The following is a 23482-nucleotide window of genomic DNA, read 5'->3' as shown; positions in this document are numbered from 1 at the left end:
AGAATTTATTGGTTATATTGTATTCACTATCATTGGTATCAATGGGCGCCTCATCTATTCCTAATTAAAAAGGCGGGGGTTATTTCCACGACAGCTAAAACGGCCTTGCGTCCACGACATTTTTAGAAGTCTCAATTCTAGATACATGTAAGGAAAATGGATGATATTGTTAGTTATCTTGTTGTGAAATCGGCTTTTTTATGATAAATAAACAAATTTATATTCACTAATAAAAAAATTACCTGATTTTCAAAGTCATCACTTATCTCGTCGATAACCTGGCAACCATGTATTCAACAATACATGTAACTACGACTCATGCAAAACCTGATGTCATGCAAAAACATTCGACCCTGGGCGCGGGGTTCGTTTCGGTTCAGCTCTCTCCGTGATATTTTTAAAAATTCCTGCGTATTACATCACATCTTTTGTGTCCTCGATGCTGAAGAATTTGAATTAAGGCATTTTATCAGATAATGTGGCTGGTATATTAGGCGGGCGGCGCCTTTTGTAAAGAGGAGATGCTGCGTAGAGTTTCCCAGGATATAGTGGCGTTTTGTCCGGCGTTAGGTTTGATCAGAGGTGTGTCTCTGTGCAAATCGAAATGACTGAGGTCTCCGGATTTACGTTTGTGCGGATATCACTGGTCTAAATTCATAGCTTCATTCGACTCCAGCGGATAACACCAGCATCAACGTAACTCCGACACAAGCAAAAAAAGTAATTGGGAAGGGATTCCAAGCAACCGGAACTGCCGACATTACGTAGTGGCTCTCTATTAGAAGACAGAGGTACGTATCGAGTTAAACTTGAGGGGTGTCCGATAAATCTTCGGGATAGATGCTGACATATATTAGATGAGGGGACTATCCGGGGATCATCACTCGGCGTAGGTTCGCACAGATTACGGTGGAATTTGCCTTTTACCTTGCAATTAAAAGAGAGGAAAGTGATGCGATTGTTTATACCATACCATTATACGGACATGTGTAAGCAGGAAAGATATCCCTGGGCAGTCTTCATCTATCTCGCTTGAAATGATGATGATGATGATGATGATGATCGTCATCGTCATCATCTTTTGAGATGTTGCATGTGAAGAATTTCGTTCTTTGTCAAAAACAGTATGCACGTCCCAAAGTCTCAGCACATACATGTAACTGTTAGAGGTCCGCGTAACAAATCTGGGTATGCAGCGGGGTTGCGCACACGTAACAATCCATGACCTTTGCTGTAGTTCAATATCATGATCTTAGTATCAACAGCAATCTTAAACACAAGTTCTTCTAAATGAAATGATAATATAAGACGATCTTGATTCAAAAACCTTCGTTTAAATGGTCTTTGTGAACGGCTGTTTTTAGGATCTGTGTACAACGCTGAAAATTGAGTAATTGTGGCAAAGCTGGTCTTATATTAATCACGTGACGAGCGGACCTGAAGCATCAAATTGGAATGACTTGACTCTTCTTGCCACAAAATACACCAACTTGAAGGGCGCTCTGGAAATCTAAAGTGAAACAAAAGACTTGTCAATCTAAGACAGCGGCATTCATTCCACTGCCAAGACATTATGCCTAGAGAATGGTGAATTATCATTTTGACTGTTAAGTGAGGCATATCGTTGAGAATAGTGACCTAAATTCTTTCTTCTGGACACAATAGCCGCAAAACCTGAAGAGCGCTCTGGGAGCCGTGGTTGGAATGTTTGGATATTTGTTCGGTTTGGGAGAGTTTTATATGGTTATGTTTTGATACGAGGATGATTATGGAATTATGATGTACATGGCCTACTGATGTGCCCGCTCGCGTGGAAGGCCTATGTTAGCGGAGATAAAGGCTTAGTCCGCTGAGATGTTTAGAGGTATACGATATTTTGGTGTCTATATTTTCCAAGTAGGATCTAAAATGTGGACTGCCCGTGTTTTATTATAGATGACAGTAAATCGGATAAATATAGGCGTTCTTTTTGGATCTTATTTGCATATGACTTCGGAAGATATCGGCCAAAGATCCCACTATGTTGTCGCTGGACTATGGGAGTAGAGAGTTTGGTATGGATGCACATCGAAAAGGCCTGTATTCCGTATATAGATTGGCAGCAAATCTGCAGTTGTACCGCCTTGTACTAGTCTACAATATTTTTAAATATATATGGATGGTTTATTCTTAAGTAGCAACTTTCAATGTATTAGCCGTTGCAAGTTAGTACGAATAGCCTGAGAGCCTAGTGGTTTAAGGTATTGGTACCGAGCTGGAGGCATTGGTTGTCCGACCAAAAACGTGAGGGTGGAGCTAAAATGTAGACCAAAATCGGTTCTAAAAATTGGTTCTAAATTAAGGTATTTTAGAATAGTAAACACTACTGAGCTGGCTACCAAGCAATTGGGCCCGTGTTCAATTAAAGGGAGAACCAACCCAGAATTGCATTTCTGGACGAACCGGCGTGGCTTTCATTGGGGGCTTTCTAGGAACTACAATTTCTGTCTCTTCACAATACAATAACACTACAATAATCTGTCAGAGGAGCAAGCCGTTAATCCTTGCACATGAGTGTCAATGTCAGGGCAAGTAAAGATCCCACACAGGTGTCGAGCATGGACCCGACAAAAATACCGGACGCCGGCCGAGTAATGATTCAATGATTTATATTAAATCAGGGGCGTGGCCAAGGAGTCCGGATCCCCATGTGACATGTTTTATCACTCTATCAGCGGGCATAAACGGTCAGTGCCGCCCTTCAAAATTTCACCACGATCACAACTATAAATCCTTTCAAGAGCTATCTATCTGTCAATAGCTCTGTCCGCGGGGGCACCCTTATCTGAGAGCCAAGAGCCAAGACTCTGATAAAGAGCCAAGTATCGCAAGGACAGCCATGAGCCAAAAAAAAGTATAGGCTAATGAATACAATTATTTTCTATGGGAATCCTAAGCCTACAGGACAGGTACCCTACTTAAAGGCCATGACTCATGCTTTTATGATTGCATGACATCCTCATGACATGACATCCTCATACAAATCCTCAAACACTGGACTTAAAGCTCCGCATTAAATCAAGTTTGATCAAAATTGAAGAATCCAGTCCAAAGATATAGCAAATTAACGGCTTTGTTTACATGTTATGTAACAGCCTTGGTAAGGTTTCTAAGTAAAGTCAGGCGGCAGGTTTACTGACATAGATCAGGCTGACGTTGGATTTCTTACTATAAATAGTATAAATTTGTCTGTATTACCTTACCTTATTATAAGGTATATCGAAGCTTTAAATTAGAAATACATTATGATAGTATAAGTATTGTATAAATTGATGTATTTGATGCAATTTTCTGTAAAAAGAATCGAATTTGAAAAATCACATAAGTTCTATAAATTTGCCTAAATTGTCTAGAAAACCTAATTGGACCATATTTGTGGGGTCTATGTTTTTTTTGGCATTGATTTTGTTTCCCCACTTCATGAATTAGCTCAAATAACACTTTCTAGATGTGAGAGTTGACTTCTAAAATAAATATAACCGGTTTTCCAAAAAAATTAAAATATCTAATTAAAATATTTTTTGGAATACAATAAACTCATTTATTATGGGCAAAGGTATGCTTTCATACTTGAACATTGAAAATGTCAATGAAAAACAGACTTCATATATCAATTTTAAGAGCATTAATTTATATGTGTCCTCCCAAGTAGGGCAATATCCTGATCTACATCACAATTTTGGTGAACCCGCCGCCTGGCTCTAACAAGCCAGTTGCTAGCCTGATTAGGTGATCTAGTTGTCAAACACGTGAAAGGCTATATCTTCAAAATGGATGGAGCAAATTGCATGGGGTTTTCTGTATTATATAAATTGTTAGGTGCACTTTTGAAAACGTCTTACAGCAGGAAACGGCAAAATACCTGGAGTTATGGCCTTTAAAGATACATTTTTGTAACAGTTTATTACGTTGTAAGACATCGCCGCCTGTATTGCGGTATTGTCGGCATTTTACCAAACTGGATTTTTCTATCGTACTATCGTTGCGCCGTGTATTAAATACCAGTACCCTTTACATTGCAATGTACATTGTTCCTGCACTTCATACACTGCGAACAGTCACACGAGTTTGTCATTCCTGCCGTATAGCCTTGTGCAAATAGTTGAATCAAAATTGTTTTAAAAAGGCATGATATTGCTCAAATTGGTAAATTCTTGAAATCAGCCAATTCAAGCAATAAGAGTAGGATCGACTCATCACACTACTATCACTGCGCAATAAGGAGTATGCGTTCATTCTTCTTCATTCTCCAAAGCACCGATAATATTTACGCGTATTGTATGACCGCGTCTTATCACTCTACTATCGCTGCGCCGGTCTTGAGTATGATTCTTCATTATGTGATACACTATTACTACTCTGCCTATCTGTCCTGTAAAAAAACGGTAATCGTGGCTCTTGGCTCGCAGATAAGGGTGTCCCCTGTCCACGTGACTGGAAAACTTCTGTTAATAAATTCAGACTGTTACGCCCCACTCGGTAAAAAAGTGCTGAATTTACTCTCCACGACCTTATAATACATGTGGGATATTTTACTTGCCCCGGCTTAATAGACGCTCGGGTGCAAGGGATGACGGCTTTCTGGCCACGCCTCTGGAAGATTTACCCGTACACTAGTAAGGTTAGGTACAAATTAAGCATTATTGTATCTGGAATATAAAGCACTCTTTGTGACCGGCCTTTTAAAATCTTTGCCGGCATTTTCAGTTGAGCAAGATTCTGGCTTCCATCCAAGCCAGATGATCTTTTCATAAGGCAAAGACAGTAACAACAATGGACGGTAGTGGAACCCATTTCGAAGAGACTGTCGGAAACTGGAACACGATATTCGATGACGTGGACGCAGAATTTGATGTCGTGATACGCAGTGAGAGGGGCCCGGGAAAGTTCTACGACAACACGTCACCTGATGAAAACCCGGAAGCTGTTTTGGGTAAGTGTAGAATTGCCTCGTGCAGCAGTTAATTAAAGGCAGGGTTCTTCTTGCCTACCACCAAATATATCCTTATGGGCATCGACTGTATTACATATAAATTACCTGGTTCACTCCAGGTTCCATGTGAAAATAAATGCTGCTTGATTATTACTACTTCCTACACTCAATCAAGCAGGGGCGGATCCAGGATATTTCGAAAGGGGGCGCACTTTGAGGGCGTAGCCCGAATTGCGAGCGCCGCAGGCGCGAAGCGACGGCGGGGGGGGTCTGGGGGGGGGGCCTCCCCCAGAAAAAATGTTAAGATAAGTCTCCATATTTTCTATTTCCTGGCATCGGATCTTCAGATATTAAGCACCACTCCCACCCCATTTTCAGTGTTTCTTTTTAAGGAACAATTATACATTATAACTGTTAAGGTCTATATCTCGTCACCGGCGTGACACGTGGTCCGGCCGCCTGGAACATTCACGATTGGCTTTGAAGAAGTAGGCCTTAGCTTTGAAATGTGGGCTAGACACTACAAATTCGGATTTATACCAACCTTTTTTCTACTTTTCGACGAGAGATGACTGCGACTTTCGTTTTTCCGCCATGATCAGGCTACCTGTCTGTAGCGCATCTGCGGCGCATTGGTCGGTCAGCTGACCATTGCACAGATAGCCGATTGCGGCGGGAAAGATCCTTCGTGGGATCATGGCGTGTACATATTCTCGCGCTAAAGCCAAGGGGTGTGGTCATGTTTTATATGAGAGTGAACGTGTACGAAAGTTTGCTGCACTGGCTCGTTCGTTTAAGCTTGTTGAAGCTTAATTTGGCCCAATTTTTAGCTCACCTCTTAGCAGAGGTGAGCTTATCCCATACCGTGGCGTCCGTCGTCCGTCGTCGTCGTCGTCGTCGTCGTCGTCGTCGTCGTCGTCGTCGTCGTCGTCGTCGTCGTCGTCGTCGTCGTCGTCGTCGTCGTCGTCGTCGTCGTCGTCGTCGTCGTCGTCCGTCGTCCGTTAGCAGGGCACATTTCGTAACTGTTAGAGCTATTGAGTTGAAACTTGGTACACATGTACCCTTATGTAATGACACCTTGGAGACCAAGTTTCGGTCCGATTCGTTTCATGGTTTGGCCACCAGGGGGCCAAACGTTAAAAGTGAAAATATGCAATATCTCCCTTAATAGTAGTCGGGAAATTTTGAAAAAAATATGGTAGGTACTTCCAGCAAAGGTGCATCATATATCCTCCGGGTTTTTGATTTGCCCTCCTTTTCAAGGTCACAGAGGTCAAATAGTGTAAATTGGCCGTTAGGATGTAACGATGGCACGTTTCTAAACTGCAATGACTATTGATCCCAAATTTGGTACACATTTACCCCTTAGTCAGGTAATCTCAGGGACCGAAGTTTGGTCCAATATGATTCACCACTTGACCACCAGGGGGCAAAATAAAAAAACCTTAAAAATTTGATTATTCCTTAACTTCTTGCCCGATTGCCACCAATTTGATATCATGGGTACATCTAACCGCCATACAATATATGTCACACAGGTTTTTAATTTGACCTTCTTGTCAAGGTCACAGAGGTCAAATGGCGTAAATTGGCCGTCAGGCCGTAACTATGGCACGTTTCTTAACTGCAATGACTATTGATACAAATTAAGTACACATGTACCCCTTGGTCAGGTGGTCTCAGGTACCGAAGTTTGGTGCGATCTGATTTGCCGTTTGGCCTCCAGGGAGGGGGCCAAATCGTAAATTCTTCAAAATGCCATTATTCCTAGTATTACTTGCCTGATTGGCACCAATTTTATATCATAGGTACATCTAATTCTAACAACCATTCAATGTGTCACCCGGGTCTTCTTTGATTTGACCTACTTTTCAAGGTCACAGAGGTCAAATGTACTGTAAATTGGCCATTTTGGGGAAATTGTAATTGCTTGGACCTACATCAAACCTAACACTACATGACACAATACCATGCTCTTTATCCATCTTTCCTCCACATGAGGTGAGCACAATGGCCCTGGCCATTTCATTTTACACCGTGCCGGAATTAGGGGGGGGGGGCTTGCGCCGGGTGCGCCCCCCCCCCCCCCCTTGGATCCGCGCCCGGGGGGGGGATTTACAATGTCCTTAGAGTAACCAGCCTACTCTAAGGAATGAACAGATAGGCAGTGCTGCTAAAACCAGATCTGCAGGTAGAAACCAGATAAATACTGCCTCTAATTTACTGTCGCCTCGATGAATAGTCAGGACGTTTGATTGCGCTTTGACTGCTTGTGAAGGCTAAAATGATACCAGCTGGCAGGAACCAGTTAGGTCAGATTAAGCTTAGAGCTGGTTACTCGAAGGATTAAGTTGGATGAAGTCACCGATAAGGGTCTCTATAGCATCTCACAGTACATCGAAACTATTCACGCTTGGATGAAATTCTTTTATCGCTAAATCAGTCCCCTGACTGCTCATCATTATAGGTACCTGGAAATCAGCAATATTGATTCTCTAGCTACCACCCAAAGCCCCCCCCCCCCCCATTTAATCCCTTTTATGGCTTTATCTGGTCGACGTGACTAAGCACCTTTCATCTTTAATCAGATATCCTAGCGGCTGGCAACTTCCTTGAACCGCATCTCCGCCCGAAGAGCCCGGATGTCGCTGATTTCGGAGACGCTCAGAGCGAGGCTGAGAACCTGCAGATTGATGACAGTATATCCGAGTGTTTCGGCACCACAACGAAGGTACGTAAGGTTAGTTCTAATCGACCCTATAATTATCCAATGATAACTAAGCAGTCATGCGAGCACTAACTGCACTAGAGATAAGACCGCCATTGAATATTCATAGGTTGGAAGTTCCAGACCTATCAATTAGACGCGAGTATGTTTTTAACTGTCAAGTGCATATTTGGAGAGGTATTGAAAAGATATTTGGTGTGGCAAGTTTACAGATATGAGAAATTATTTGATGAAAAAATTTAATTTTGAATTTGGATAATTTGGCAATAGGGGGCGTGTTTTGAGATTTTTCTGCCAGTTGGCTGAAAAGAGAGGAAATATCAACGTCTGTCCAATTTGTCGATTTTAAAAAAAATTCCGTGGTCAACTACCAGTTTACTTTTCACCATTTACTTGCCCGACTGTCCGGAATATCACAAATTATCTAAATTTCAGATTCACAACCCCACGCAGTATTTGATGCGACGCGGTCAAACATTGACAATTTAGCTGCCAAAAGGCTTTAAAAAATCAGTGTTGGTCTTGTCTCACTATAGGATGCGTTTCATGTTTTGCCACGAAATGGCGCTTTCCAAATCTAGTTTAGAGGCCAATACTACTGCTTTTATGATTGCATGACATGTACAAATCCTCAAATCCTCAAATCCTCTAATGCCGTAGATCAGGCTGATGTTGGATTTCTTACTATAAATAGTATAAATTTGTCTGTATTACTTTACCTTATTATAAGGTATATCGTAGCTTTGAGTTAGAAATAGATTATGATGGTTTAAGTATTGTAGAAATTGATGCATCTGATGCAATTTTCTGTAAAAAGAATCGAATTCGAAAAATATTTTAAGTTCTATAAATTTGCCTATATTGTCTATAAAACCTAAATTGGACCATATTTGTGGGGTCTATGTTGTTTTTAGCATTTATTTTGTTTCCCAACGTCATGCATTAGCTCAAATAACACTTTTCAGATGTGAGATTTGGCTTCTAAAACAAATATAACCGGTTTTTCAAAAAAAATTAAAAACTAGCATCAATTATTTTTTGGAATACAATAAACTCATTTATCATGGGCAAAAGTATGCTTTCATACTTGAACATTGAAAATGTCAATGAAAAACAGACTTTATATATCAATTTTAAGAGCATTTTAAGAGCATTAATGTGTCCTCCCAAGTTGGGCAATAGCCTGATCTACATCACTGCTTTTGGTGAACCCGCCGACTGGCTCTAACATTAACAAGCCAGTTGTCAGCCTGATTAGGTAATCTAGTTGTCAAACACATAAATGGCTATATCTTCAAAATGGATGGAGCAAATTGCATGGGGTTTCTGTATTGTTGTTGTAGGTGCACTTTTGAAATCGTCTTACAGCAGGAAATGGCAAAATACCTGGAGTATTGACCTTTAAGTAGGAGAGAATTTACTGAAGCCTTCAGTTGCAGCTGGGAGTGACCTTAACCTGAAATGAGGTCACGTTTTGCAGCACACGCAAGGCAAATATTTTGTCCCAGATTCTGGGGAGGTTATGACGGCCCTCATCGCGGCCCTGATTCGATCTAACCATGTTTTTTCCAGAATCGTCGAGTTTCACGCACTAAAGAACAGCATCATACAGAAAGGCTGCGAAAGACTTCCCGAGACCAGTCGATAGGTGGCGCTCCCTCAAACCCGCCTCCAGGAGACTTCAACAAGGCTGCAAAGACAATTATACGAGACTGTGAACGCATTCAAAAGGATTACGACAGTAATGGTCAGAAGAAACGTGCCAAACACAAGGGCGAAAACAGAGGATTTGGAAAAAATGTCAACCCTTCGGTACAGCAGTGTGACATAGCTCTTGAATCAGCGTCGCCTACGACCGGATTTCGAACCAACGGAACACGTGCTTCTGTAGGTAAAGTATCTAGCGAACTCGATAAAACGCACGTCGACGAAAACGTGACCAAAAGTTCTCATAAGCGAAAAATCGCGAGGATATTTCGCAAGAAAAATGATCGAAAAGGACAAAGAGGCCAACGAGTGAAAACACCGACCTTTGGTAGCCGTAACAAGGGAAACGGAAAACTGGGACCGGGAAGAGAAAACAGCCGCCACGATTTCAAGTTGATAGGAAAAAATGGAATAATTGACAGCCGGGTAACTGAGAACTCGAGTTTCGGAAATGTTCCTCTTGACGATCGTCGTAATGGAACCACCCTAGAGGTCATTGGCAATGCTCACGTGATCGAAGTTGATGTCCCGGATGAGAGGGGACGAACAGACATGGTTTATACACCACTGGAGCCACGTGATCTGAACAACAATAGGCGTTCTGGCAAGAAAGATTTATCAAAACAGTTAGGTGGGTAATGTTCACCTTTTAGAATTAACCATGTCAAATGTGCGTTTTTCCACTCGTAGGGTAAAAATCTATGTAGTAGACTACAACTGTTCTTCCTTATTTTCCAGGCAGAAAGGGGTTAAAGGCCTTACCGCATCGTGACCTGCAAAATTGACTTCATCATCGAGTGCAGTCGAAGAACAATGTCCTGTTTGACCAATTTCCAGTAAATTATAGAATTATCATAATTCTTGCACACGGGGGGGGGGTCGATGTACTGTTTATGTTCAAGTAACCAATAACTAAGTGTTCATTTATGTCCAATGCCAATGATACATCCAATGTCATTAGTAATTTAGGAGAGTGATGTATATACCGTCTCCAGTCCATCCTTGGATTAAAATAACTCGTCCAATCTCCCTTTGAATATATCCAGAGATTTTGCATTGAAAGTTTCAGGCAAACGTGCGTTCCATCTGGAGTTTACTCCTTGAGTGACGCTGTAGCGCCACAATGGGAGAACAGTGTCTATATTACCAATGCTGGATCATCCCTATTCTCGCCACTCGGAATGTGAGGCTGCTGATGTTGATGGCCTCCACTTTGTGGAAAGGTTCTGCACCCCACGATCATATTAGTTGCCCTTCCTTGGAAACCCTCCAGGTCGCATCTGTCCGTCTTGTCTTTCGGATTATCACAGTATTCATGATGGGGCCTGACGTACACAGTTTCTTTAGCGTAGGAAACTGGTTGTTTAATTGCTTATAATGCCCGGTTGGCCGTTTTTACTTTCTCATGCACGCGATGAGTGAAGGACGGTGAAGGATTGATATCAACCCCCAGATCCTTTCGCAGTCCGTAGTTTCTAGCTCTAAGCTCACTTGATATGTGATAACTAACTGAAAGAGACGATTCTGGTTTCCTGCATGCATCTCTTTAAACTTGGTTAGGTCATGAAGCTAATATAAATATGTTAGCTTCGTGGTTGGGTTTTGGCTGAGTAGCCATATCACACACCAGGCACAGAGGCTGATAATGTACGTTTTCAGCATACAATATTTCCATCATATTCATTCTTTACAGATTTCATTCACATACAATACGAAAAGATCGGCCCCAGAGCACTAACCTGCGGGTTTCCACTTTTAGCAGGGGTCGTCGCACACTTCATACCGTGAACTTGTGCAAACATCGTCCTATCGGTTTGGAAGTCGGTTTGGAAGTATTCAGTCCATGATACGATGCTGTTCGCGATACACATTGCTTTTAACTTTATGGCGGCGGTGCGGGAAGGTGTCGAATGCCTTATTGAAATCTATGTTCACAACAATATATGTTGGTTGCTTAGTGTCCTAGTTCCGCGAAACATCACCTAAGGTCTCGATAAGGTTAGTCCAACCGGACTTCCCGGCAAAAAGCCATGCTGCTCGGCAGGATGCCTTCCCTTATAAATGACTCCATCACATTTCCGATTGCTGACGTCAGGCTTTACCGGCCTATAGTTCACAGGATCTGTCTTATCGCCTTTCCCTTTGAATATAGGGGCCACTCTTGCTATTTTATACCCATCCAGGACCTTACTGTTCACCTTTGACTTTCTGAACATTGACTATAATGGCATTACAATCACGTTTGCGGTCTCCTGCAGGTCCCGCCTACTTTGGGTCGATGGCTTTCCGGTTCTTGGCAATGTCCGCAGCTGAAATGGTGATAGCCTCCGTCGTATAGTTGGAAACACATCGAGTATCTCAGATTGTTCTCTGGCTCATCAATGAACACGGACGCGAACTGGATGCTAATCAAGCATATTCCTCTGCAGGTTTGCCTATCCCTACAGTATTGTCTTGCGGCCTAGGAATTTCCACTTTCTTGGCTCTTTTGCTTCTAGCGTAATTCCAGAATGCTTTTGTGTTCAGCTTAAATGGTTTCCCAAGCTAGTTTTCCTCGAACTCAATCCGTTGCCTACCATGTACACAGTGGGTCAATAAAAATGTTACGCTTACAAAATGGTTAATATATTTTATTATTTTCGCATTTACCCTCAAACGTGCATATGTACTTGAAGAGCAAGCTCTCTTGATGAATTTGACACCACCAGAATCATAATCCATCCATGGTTGACTGCACAGGAACGATTTTATACACTCAAGTGAAATCTCACTTGCGCCAATTTCTCAGTGGTTAAGCAGGACAAAGAGGAAGCATTCCCAACAATCAATTTTATTCACAGTTGAAAACAAATACGAAAATTACAAAATGAATCTGTTAAAGGTCAATCTTCAACTGTGAATAAAATTCAAAATGTTAAAGATTGCTTCCTCTTTGTCCTTTGCCCTGTTCAATCACTGAAAGGTTGGCGCAAGTCAGATTTCACACGAGTCAAAATCTGTCCTGCGCAGTCCTGCGCAGTCAACCATTGAAGGATTTGAATCTGCTGGTGTCAAATTAATCGAGAGAGCTTGCACTTCAAGTCCATATGTGTGTTTGAGTTAAATGCCAAAATTAAAAGAGATATTAACCATTTCGTTAGTGTAACATTTTTATTGAGTCACTCTGTATATCACGAAGCATAATACAATAGCTTTGCATTTATTATAATAGTGATGTTGTCTTTATGACATGGCCACTGGCCACGTGGTCCTAAAGGATGGGCCTACCGCCGTTCGTGTTCTATGTGTTTTCGCAACTTGACAATTATAGTGTTTGTATAAGTCTACACAACCGTATTGAATTCTTGAAATTTGTATCAAATACGTATTTAACATAATTGGCAAAGTTCATTTTTTTTATTTCTGAGCTTAAAGCTGGCCTTTGAGGCTTACCCTATTCTATCATTCATCGAGAGGTACTGTTCACAGGAGCAGCTGTACGATATAGTCAAAGGATTCGAAGCTGTATAATCTTAGATTTCACTTTCAATTACAACTGATAAGTAGTTACCCTAACTACTCTCTCGGATTCCTTCACCATGAACGTGATTCTCTCTACGAATACTCTTCCATTTTCCATAAGTTTTGCACTGACCATAACTATCTCTTTTACCCTTTTCAGCCTCTACCAAAACTCCATTCTTAGTTCGCCCATCTTTTCATTATTTTATATTCAGGCCAAGATCTTCAAATAAAACGACTTTGCTGGCAAGATGTTCTGCCTACATTGTAGGTACTGCCACTGTGTCCTCCTGTGGGCTGTAGGTTACAATGACAGGAGGTCGGATGTTACTAAGCTCGATTCTGGGCCAAGAATGCTCATAAATTCATATACATGTGTCAAAGTTGTAGGAAGCAGCTTACTGTATTCTCGGCCTTTGGACATCCTCTTCCAGCGTATCTTAGCTCTATTCTCCAAGTCTCGCAATCGGTAAGAATCACAAAGTGCTGATCATGTCTTACTTGGTTCGCTCTCCAGCATACTTTTTGCTCGGAGGTGAATATAGCTTGGCCTCTCATTGGAGATTTATCTCTGCTTAAGAGGAGTTATTTTTCACGATTTTTGCTTAATTTTCTGATGTCTCTTCTCTCCGCTAGGCGTTCCTGGCTGGATTCTACAGGAAGTCTGCGCCAATCTCAACAATCAGAATAAACTGGTAGGTACCAATATCACACTTGTCAGTGATCCAAAGTAATCTGTGTTTCCAAACAACAAAGTGTCCATTTCCGGCATTCCAAAAGGGCACTATCAGAGTAATAGTTTTTGCCAGGAATAGTTTGCATGAGGTTCAATTTATCCTTTGTGCTCCAACTGACTGATGGACTAATTTATCGCCCTTTACCAAATGCAAATTGGATTTAAAATACGTTCAACGCTGTGGTAGCAATCTCTCATCCGTATTTCAGAAGTCGCTACCGACGCCAAACAGAGGTTCAGTGACGTCAGTAACGGGGACCCCAGTTCTCGCCAATACTTGTACCTCCGGTTCTGGGCATGACAGGAGAGTGGAGCAAATGAAAAAGTAAGACAGTGACATTTCCGCCAAGTTTACCGTAAATCACCATTGCTTTGCATTCATTATTTTTCTAAGACAAATCCTTGGTTGCTGCCTGAGGGAAATAGCGCATTCGGTAATCTCGCGTGACCTAATATAGGCTCCGAAATGGTCGGGGCAACTGCGGGCGATAGGTATTTTGCGCAGAGCACGACTAGCTAAAACACCGAACGTAATGTGAAGTGGTTTCCCGCGGTTGGTTCATATCTAAATTGGTTATAGGGTTGAATAAACAATAAAGTCTTCTTCATACAGCCGATGTTTGATGCTTTGAGATTTTAGGCCGAATGGAAAATAGCGTTGTGTAACCAGTGCTCTTAAATATTCTTGTCGACCAAGGAGGACATATCAGTTGCCACAAGTTGTTTGTGACGACACGTTTTTAAACAGACCCCTCGACTCGTCAGCTTGAGAGCCATGATTTATAAACTGCCTACATATTTGATTGGATTACGTAGTCTTTACTGCTTTCTGATGACTGCCTTCATAATAATACCACGGACCTATTTTAGGGCACTGTTGATACTAAAGAATCGCACATGTTCTCCACAATACTGCGATATCATGCATAAAACACCTATCCAAACTTGAGAAGACCGTCGAACCTGGTCACAACAGCGTAGTGTGATGAATCAAACAGATTTTTTAAAGAACGTGATAAAAACTTGGCCACAGAATATTTGCGAGTAGAGACTGAGGATCCCCCAAAATTATAACCGCGAAACTTGCCAGTTTAGTTACTGCTTTGAGCAAAGACTGGCAAGCCAATGACCCTGGAGCAAGATTCTAATCAGCCCCGGTTCCTCTTCTCGCCACCAGGTTGACGGCGGAGAATTCACAGCTAACGTCACTACTGTCCGAGGGAAGAGTTATAACAGAAGACATGAAAAAAGGTTGGCTCAGGATCGATGAGAACATGAACCGGGTCTTCGCCAGCAGACTGGAGGCAAAGGGAGACACTGGGGAATGGTGAGAAGAGTTTGGTCATTTACGTTATCGTTGATTTTCTAAACGCCCCTATTATCGAGAACTGATTCAGCTGAAGCGTAAGAACTTCCTTCTATCTTAGAACTGGTGGTTCACCTTACCCTGTTGTGGGATGTAATGAATAAGGCAAACCCACGATTAGGGGCTTGGAGCCTTTGCAGGATGAGTAAGCAGAAGGGAACAAATGTGGAGAACCCGGCTTCTTTATGAGAAAAGCAATGGTGACGCAGTGGTTAGATTGCCGTACTTCTAACAAAGAGCTTGTGGGTTGAAAATATTTTCGAGCCAGGTGAGGCAGTGTTTTTGTTCCCTTCCCTTCTCTCCGTGGTGTTCTTGTGTCCTCTCTCCAACGTTTCAAGTATGGTTAACTACTGGCGTCTGCTATTCTTCGGATCACTCCGTTTCAGACACCGAGACGGTTTGAGCAGAACGCCATAACCGAACTTTAGCCTTAACTTTGCACCATTTAATTAATTTTGATTAGCGGATGGTACAATTAAAGTGAATGACCAAGTATCACATGCGGCTCCTACTTACATATTTTGGTTTCCAGTCCTTGCGTGAAAGAAGAGCTGCAAAGCCTGATGAACAGTCACCTAGAAAGCTTATTACGGCTGTCTGCAGTGTTGGAAGAGGCAGAACCCGACATTCATGTTGGAGTTAATCCCAACTTGAGGTAAGGACTATAGTGTACCTTGAATCTACCTTGTGGTGTTGTGGTTAGTGCGTTTGGCCCCATCAACGAAGTAAGGGAATGCTGGAAAGAAATCGTTTTTGATTGGGTGATCGAGAAACATTAAATAGGTACATGTACCTCCACGCTCCTGTTGTAGAAAAAACCTTTAAGGGCAAATCACCGATATTTCAGACTTTTCATGGGCATCTCGGGGAAATCCTGAGGATCATCTCGGAAGAATGTGACCTCGTCATATTTTTGTGGTTACCATTCTCGCTAGAGAAGCCGTACTATAGTACCCACAGTGACATGATATGATGTGGTGGAGACTAGTTTATAAGATTTGACCGCTAGAAGAGAAAAGAGACAGTTGGCTCCAGTTTTTCAGATCACATGATAGCTTGGATACAATAGCTCGATACATTCCATTTGTCTTTTTCAGCGCCAAACCTATCCCATCCCGAAAAGAAAACACCCTTGGCGTTTCCATCAGTACGCAGACCACGGAGAGTAGTCTCCATCCGCGCCCGCCAAAGAGACGGGTGCCTTTGCCCGACAGGAGTGGAATTTATGACAGCATGTACACTGAAATGTCACGACAAAACGGCGGGGAGAGCGAGGATATGTACGAAACGCTAAGAATTGTTGAGAAGCCACAGATCGTCGGGAAGGTTTCGCCATTTAGGAGAGTGAGGCAGGATGATCAGGATACCACTGAGAGATCGTTGAGGTTACCGCAGAGTGAAACCTTGGTTACTGAAAGTCTACATCAGGCATCTCTGCCTCGAGATACTAATATGTCAATCCGCACTGAGCTTGGCGAAGGGTCAAAAGATGTGGGCAGAGATTCGGACCAGCACGAAACTGGTCATGCCCCGCAGCGTCCACTCAACAGGGGCAGTGGTACCCAAGTGTCTGTACCTGATTGTGCCCCGGAGGGTTCACTGAACCAGGGAAGTGCAAGTTTGTCCGGAAGGTCTTCAACGACTGATTCACTCTATGATCGTCCACCACCACTACCGAAGGGCCGCAGGTGTATTTCTAAAGATGCCCATTTTTCAAGCTATAATGTTGACGATGAACCTCCCCCACTTCCCCTTGGCAGACGTGGAAGAAAGGGTAAGGGTTCCAAGAATGCTGTATGTAAGACCTCACCAAATGTGCTTCCCGTCGGCCATCCATCCTCACTTCAGGGCGACAACATAAACGAGATAGTCTCTGCGGTTTGCGTGAATAGTGCCCCAAGTGGGGCTCCCATGAACCGTCCGTCATCATATGAGGGTGATGACAGAGTCACTCGGATAACTGCACCATTTCACAGAAAGACTTCATCAAATGTGGCTTCAATAGGCCGACTATCCTCCCTTCAGAGTGATGATGTAAACAAAATAGTCGCTGCGGTTTGTGTGAATGGTGGCCCGAATGGGGTTTCTAAGAACCGTCCGTCATCATATCAGGGTGATGACAGAGTCACCCGGGTGAGGGCACCATTTCACAGCAGGACTAAATCTGTTGACGGTTACAGTTCCCCAACAGTTGTGCCATCTTTGGGATCGTTTAGGAGACATGCATCCGATGGCCAGCTCTTCAAGATCGATTCGAAAACTATTGAAAATCAACAAGACAAGTTTGCAGCTGCTTCCAACAGGGCGGTTAATGACAGTAGCCCTGAGCATCAGTATCTTGCTTTACTCCCGCCTTCACCACTCACGGCTGGTTCAAATGACCTTGACATCACAAATGACCTTGAACTTACTGACCGTAATTGTGATCCTCGGGATCCTTTAGATATTCCACCTCGGAGAGCGAGGGTTAATACTCAACATTGTTCAGAAAAACAGTCCTCTACCGTTGGGCAGCAGGGGAGTTATTACCTTATAGCGCCACCCGTTCGAAACGATACTGATAGATTTCCAAAGAGTGAGCCTCGCTTCGAGTCATTTAGTGACAAGCTTTTACTGATGCCAAAGCTACAAAACACTGACATTATCTGTGGTGGCTCAAATGGTGGGGACCAGAATTGTTTGGATATTTTCTCGGACACTGACATCATGACCTTCGATGACTGTAGCACGTGCGCTGTGGGGTTAGAAGCGGGCATCAGTCATGAGGATTGGTTGGAGGATCCTGAAGGGAAGCCTCGACAGAGATTTAAAGGAATGTTTGACCTGATGGAAAGAGTTAATTCAAAATGGAAGGAGATTGAGCAGAAGTACGGTTCAGAGGCGCCCAGCCATAAGAACTTTTCTCTAGAGATGAAAAATAGTGCAGTTGAAAACTGCAGGGCCCTAGGAGGATCTGTTGGGCATGTTGAGGCATTGAGTGCATTTATGAAAGTGAGTACCCGGCCTGTAGGGGTAGGCGAGAAGGAGATAAGTACTCGGCATACAGAGGGGGCTGTGAAGGAGGTGAAATCCCGAACTGGAGGGGTAGGGGTGAAGGAAGTGAGTTCCCACTCTCGAGGGGTAGGCGTGAAGGATGGGAGTTCCAAGTCCGGAGGGGTAGGTGTGGAGGAAGGAAGTTCCAAGTCTGGAGGGATAGGGGTGAAGAGATTGAGCTCCCAGTCTGCAGGAGCAGGTGTGAATGAAGTGAGTTCCCAGTCTGAAGGGGTGGGTGTTAAGGAAGTGAGTTCCAAGTCTGGAAGCGGAGAGGTGAAGGAAGTGAGCTCGCGGCTTGATGAAGGAATGAGGGAAGTGAAATCTCAACCTGGAGGGTTAAGGTATTCACCTGGAGGAGGAGCTGTAAATGAACGAAGTGATGCCGGATTCAAATCAAGAAGTACCTCGGGTGATTATTCTTCTGATGCTCCTAGAATGACTGACAGTTCGCATTCTGGAAGGGGAGGGTATGTTGAGGTTGACCCAAGGAGAAACCTCTCTGAAAAGCTTGATCACAAGCCAAGTCCGGGCAAAAAGAAAAATGGCCACCAGGATTCCGTTGTATCCGTGGCCACTAGGGGCCAAATGACTCCTGAATCATCCTCCAGGCGGCGTCGTAGTCGAAGCAGACGACGGCAAAGCTCGGACATCCAGAGTAGCCAGGATTCTGACTTTGCGGATAAATCCGAGCTGTCTTCTGATGAAGAGGCTACCTCTTCTGGGACTAAAAGGTCAACACGGGTCAAAGTTTCCAAGCGTAAAATGATCAATTCTAGCAGCTGTGAATCTGGAATCAAAGTTGTCGCTCCTGTGGCAAAGTGTAGGTTTGGGAGTACCGGAAATGATATTGAGACGTCTGATATGTCTAGTATTGAGGGAAAGGCCCCGCGGCCTCCGCGGAGAAAGTTGTCTGAGGATTCTCTCACGAGGAAAAAAGCCCCGGATCGGACACTAGAGCCCAATGTCCGGCGAATGTCAGAGGTAGTCATTAGACGGCCGGATAATCCCAGCCTCACACCTGGGATCGGGATGGTACGGAGTAAAGGAAACTTCTGCTTAAATAGAATCAGTGGGGACGAAGGTGAAAGTAAATCAAGAAGCATCGGTCACGCTTCACATCGCAACCATACTCTGGGTATGTCGGACAAAGTTGGAAATTCAAACGAACTTCGAAAACCTGAAGGTGACATTTCACGTGGCCTGCCTCCACGGAATACTTCAGTTCTGAGGGCCAGTTACAGTCAGATCAAAGAGATTTATGAAGGCAAGAAACGTAAAAGTTCAGTTGCTATGGTTACAGCCAAACAGTCCGAGGTGGATGCTGGACTTCAAAAACCGGAAGTTCTGGAGCAGAAGCATTCGAAAGGACGCGAGGTAGGGAGTGGAAAAGAGCAGAGATTGGTGAGTTTTTCTTTCGATACCTTGAAATTAGAGAGGGCCCTCCCGCCTAAACATGTGGTCGACCCCTTCTTCTGTTTCAATTCACGAGTTGAGGGACAACATGGGCGTGGGATTAGTGTGGCCAGGAGGATACTGTGACTCCTTGCAAACATGGCGTCGCACTGTTTATTGCTGGGCTATAATGAATTTCGCTGGTGTACGGTGCGAAACGGATATGGCCGACTAATTTCTGGTAGGCTGACGGTTACAATTCGTACTAGTGGCGTGCTTACTGCAGTAATATTATAACGATGTTTTAGTGTTACTGTTTGGACAAGTCACAGCCCAGCCATTTTCATATGAAAAACCAGCATATTTCACGTCTTAGTTGTCCCTATAAACTTGACCAAAACAGCCCTAAATATTGACACAATTGTTAAATGTACATGTAGTATAAAATCGGTACGAAGTGGAACTCCTTCTTTACTCTATAAACAAGGTGTCTTACCATCATCGACCATCCTGAGGAAATCGGGGCTTCATGCTGGCTTCTCCGGCTCTGCACACAAAACCACAGGTGAAAGCCATTGCGTCCAATCAGAGCCTCGCTAGCATCCGATTCTAGGCATTTAATGAACGCTGTAGCTCTAGACCCAAAACTTTTCTTTTTCTTCGATGAGTTCACTACAACTTTCGAGTGCAATTTCTATTAATACAAATCATTGGTTGTACGGCACTGCTACCGAGGTAGACAGTTAGATCTCGTATGTTGACTTAATGGTGATGTGCATCTGTACTGTATTAAAAAACAATCTTTTTGCAATTTTTATTTTGGAAAATGGAGGTTATTAACAAAATCATCGAAAGTGTGGCGATTTACAATTTGGGGGCGGTTCAAATTTCAAGAACCAAGCTTGAGAGAGGGAAACGTGGCCTTTAAACGATGGAGTTCGCGTTGCCTGTTGTGAGAAATGCAATGAAACAGTGTGTCTCTATTGTTTGGTGTATCTAAAAACAATAACACAAAATAATCAACTCGACGTCAACCAACAAATCACCTCGTTTACTTATAGTTCTCGAAAAATCTGAACCTGTCTAATGACTACATGACCAAGCTTTGGCTTCTTTCCAGGTGCTAAACAAAGTATACGATTCAAGTGATTTGTCTAGTGGGGACGAGAATAAGCCTTGGTAAGTTATGGCTTTAACCACGTTCCCAGGTGATAGCTGTCACCAGAAGGGTCAGTTTGACAATGGGCAGATTGTCCAGCAGAAAGATAAGACTTCCATGTATGAGGTGTCTCCACCCTTTAATTTAACAGGACGGTGATGATAGGTTGTTCTGGAGGTCCTTTCAAAGGCAGAGTATAAGCAAGGGGGTAGGTCAAATTAAGATACACAAAAAAGTCGACAGATGGCTCTGCTATCTTACGGTGCATGGACACCATTAAACAGTAACTGTAAGTTCTTATATAGCGCTCCTAGGTACGTCGCCTGGATACCACAAGTAAGAATCCTTGTCGTGCTTATAGTCACCCTTCAACCAAAAATATACGAAAGAAAACAACGTACAATGGCAACATTACTTTATTGCAGGTATGAACACTCGGACGAGGAAGTGCTGATCCTGGATGAATCACCCCGGATCGTAAACAAAGACAACTCCATATATGGAATTCCCAGTGATATGTTGGTGACATTCTTTTGAGGGCGATAATGCAAACCATGTGCTCATGTGAGTGAGTTGGAATCACGGTCCTCAGTCACACCACGGAACCGCGGTCACACAGAAATAGGTTATGTGCACTCTTTCATGTAGGAAGATGAATGGACACAAGATTTACCCGAATACTCTGCATTGACTGATCTAAGATTGTTTCATTATATCGGAGCATGACCACCCCAGTACGTACAATATGCATTAGGAAAGAACAGATAATTTGTGACCTATTCTAAAGCACCTCGATTTATAATTAAGTGTTCATGCATTATGCACCTACAAAGCCTCGTTTTGAATTCAGTGGTCGTGGTTAGACAACCAAAACCGCTCGTGATGGTACAAAATATGGAAGCAGTTAAAAAGCATTTAAAGAGGTCTAACCGCGAGTCAGATGCCTCCAGTAGTGACATCTGTAGCGAAATTATCAACTTATTATCAAATTATCAACTACTGTGTGACGTCACTAGTTCCACAAGGAAACTCGTTTGCATAATACTATTCCCCGTATAGGCATGGTTTCGAAATCTTATCAAAGGGATAGCATGGATAAATCGAGTCATATGGGCCTGTCACTCTGAACCCCTGCTACGAAATGTAGACAGCACCCAGGGGTCGGACATTATGTAATAAAAATCAGACAACAAGATCACGGTGGTGACATCGAAGGACAATGCGCATAGGATCTGACATTGTCGGGGGAGGGGGCTGGCTTGCATACATATTTAGAAACGGTCTTAGATCGGCGTACTAGTGTATCTTGGGAGAAATTGCGTATTTCATGGCATGTATGCTCTGATCTTTTCTTTCAACCGTCCGAAGCTGAAGTAACAGTTTCGAGTAACAATTTGAAATATCTCACCATTAGCAAATAGAAGAGTTAAAACATTGATGTACAAGATTTAAATCCTGAAGTGATCACTTCCAAATAAAAACTGTATTATACACTGATGAATTCGAAGACTTTCTGTGAAGGAATGAACTGAAAGTATATTTTATTTCGGCGACATAAACCATGGAGATGCTAAACTATAGACTAAGAGCAATTTTCATATTAATTTCTTTCGGCTAGAGGTCAGGAACATGCCTATAGTCATGTTGAAAGCAAAAAACCGAACGCAGTTCGTCTGTTGCAGTGGGTTAACAAAAAAGGCATTTGGGATTTAAGAAGAGGTCTAATCAGAAGTTTTAGACTCTCGCAGTGAAGACTTACAAAAACTCCACTTGACATTCATCGGTATGCAATGCGTGTGCACACACCTCTAGCCCGTCTTTGCTATAATCCCGACTGCTTCATTTGTGTTCTCCAGTTCATGTTTTGTTGTTTTCCTCTATCTTGCTCCAGAACTACGTTATCGAATAGAACCCTCATGCACCCAGAAGGCATAACCAAAGCATCGAACCTCTGCTGTGTGAAGATGATCTGATTTGCATTAATATACCCAACCCCATACAAACTATGGCAATATTTTGGATGAGATGTTTAGCAAATCAAATATTCAGGCAAATCTGCCAACGCGAATGCCAACTGTTAACAGAATTTTCCCAGCATTTAATTTTCGCCATTCAATTTCTAAAAGATACGATTTTTAGTCTGGGAAAGCTACAAACATGCTTCGTGCAGTTTTCCAGTCAAAAAATGGGGAGGTTTAGATCAGAGACATGTCACTTTTGATTCTTATACGTATACGGATCGTAATGTACACAAAATTAGTCTTTTTCTACCGAGTTTTATCCGCATACTTATAAGTCGCTGTCCTCAACCTCCCTATTAAATTTTAAAATAAACGCTCGCAAAAAATTTACGGTGTACAGAATATCAGTGTGACATCTTGGTCACGATGTCGAACTGTCATAATGGCACTTGGAGAGAAACACTGATTCAACTACATGTATAATGATAATGATATTTGTTTGCCTAAAACTTAAAATAGAAAATACAATACTAAAATGGGTTAGTAACAGACGGTAAGGTTATTTTAAAAACTCAATATATTCTAAAAAGCCTGAACTTCTCGTTAGAGTCCGAAGTGTCGCTGAGAACAAGGAGTCCAGTGAGTCACTGACCCCGCCCTCAGTGACAAGACACACCACCAACGCTACACAACGAGCGGGGTTGACTAGAAAATGCTAACGCGATAGGAGGTAGTCCCTCATTTACATTCCTTCTTAAAAACATGCCCTTGATCCATCCTAAACTGGCTAAAAACTATATACATGTAGACTAAAACTTGTAGGCACAGGATACCAATAACCAAAGAAAATTTAAGAATGAAATAAGTACAGAAAAATCTAGTTATGTTGACTGGGATTCGATTCACAGTCAACATTTTTCTGTATTT

General features: G+C 42.8%; 1 protein-coding gene across 5 annotated transcripts; it reads left to right on the top strand.

The window, feature by feature from the left end:
- Window positions 1-1800: 1800 nt before the first annotated feature.
- LOC135498846 (uncharacterized) lies at window positions 1801-22064 on the top strand. Of its 5 annotated transcripts, none has more exons than XM_064789330.1 (11): window positions 1801-1864; window positions 4747-4972; window positions 7561-7712; window positions 9273-10038; window positions 13545-13603; window positions 13854-13969; window positions 14822-14971; window positions 15543-15665; window positions 16108-19444; window positions 20556-20614; window positions 21020-22064. In XM_064789330.1, the coding sequence occupies exons 2-11, from the start codon at window positions 4813-4815 to the stop codon at window positions 21129-21131; spliced, it is 5034 nt and encodes a 1677-aa protein (XP_064645400.1). In that variant the 5' UTR covers window positions 1801-1864; window positions 4747-4812; the 3' UTR covers window positions 21132-22064. The 5 variants fall into 5 exon arrangements, with proteins under 5 accessions (XP_064645400.1, XP_064645398.1, XP_064645401.1 ...); XM_064789328.1 differs by having other exon boundaries at window positions 1842-2054; XM_064789331.1 differs by having other exon boundaries at window positions 1842-2075; window positions 7561-7703.
- The last annotated feature ends 1418 nt before the right edge of the window (window positions 22065-23482 follow it).

This window comes from Lineus longissimus, chromosome 14 (assembly GCF_910592395.1).
Source record: "Lineus longissimus chromosome 14, tnLinLong1.2, whole genome shotgun sequence".
NCBI classification, from domain to species: domain Eukaryota; kingdom Metazoa; phylum Nemertea; class Pilidiophora; order Heteronemertea; family Lineidae; genus Lineus; species Lineus longissimus.
The sequence above is the reverse complement of the archived record's forward strand: the minus strand, read 5'-3'. Positions and strand labels throughout refer to the sequence as shown.

Excerpts from the sequence above, each read along its gene's own strand:
- LOC135498846 (XM_064789330.1), top strand. The coding sequence starts at position 4,813 with ATGGACGGTAGTGGAACCCATTTCGAAGAGACTGTCGGAAACTGGAAC. Across the intron at positions 13,604-13,853 it reads TCAACAATCAGAATAAACTG|AAGTCGCTACCGACGCCAAA; the intron begins GTAGGTACCAAT and ends TCCGTATTTCAG. Across the intron at positions 19,445-20,555 it reads GTGGAAAAGAGCAGAGATTG|GTGCTAAACAAAGTATACGA; the intron begins GTGAGTTTTTCT and ends GCTTCTTTCCAG.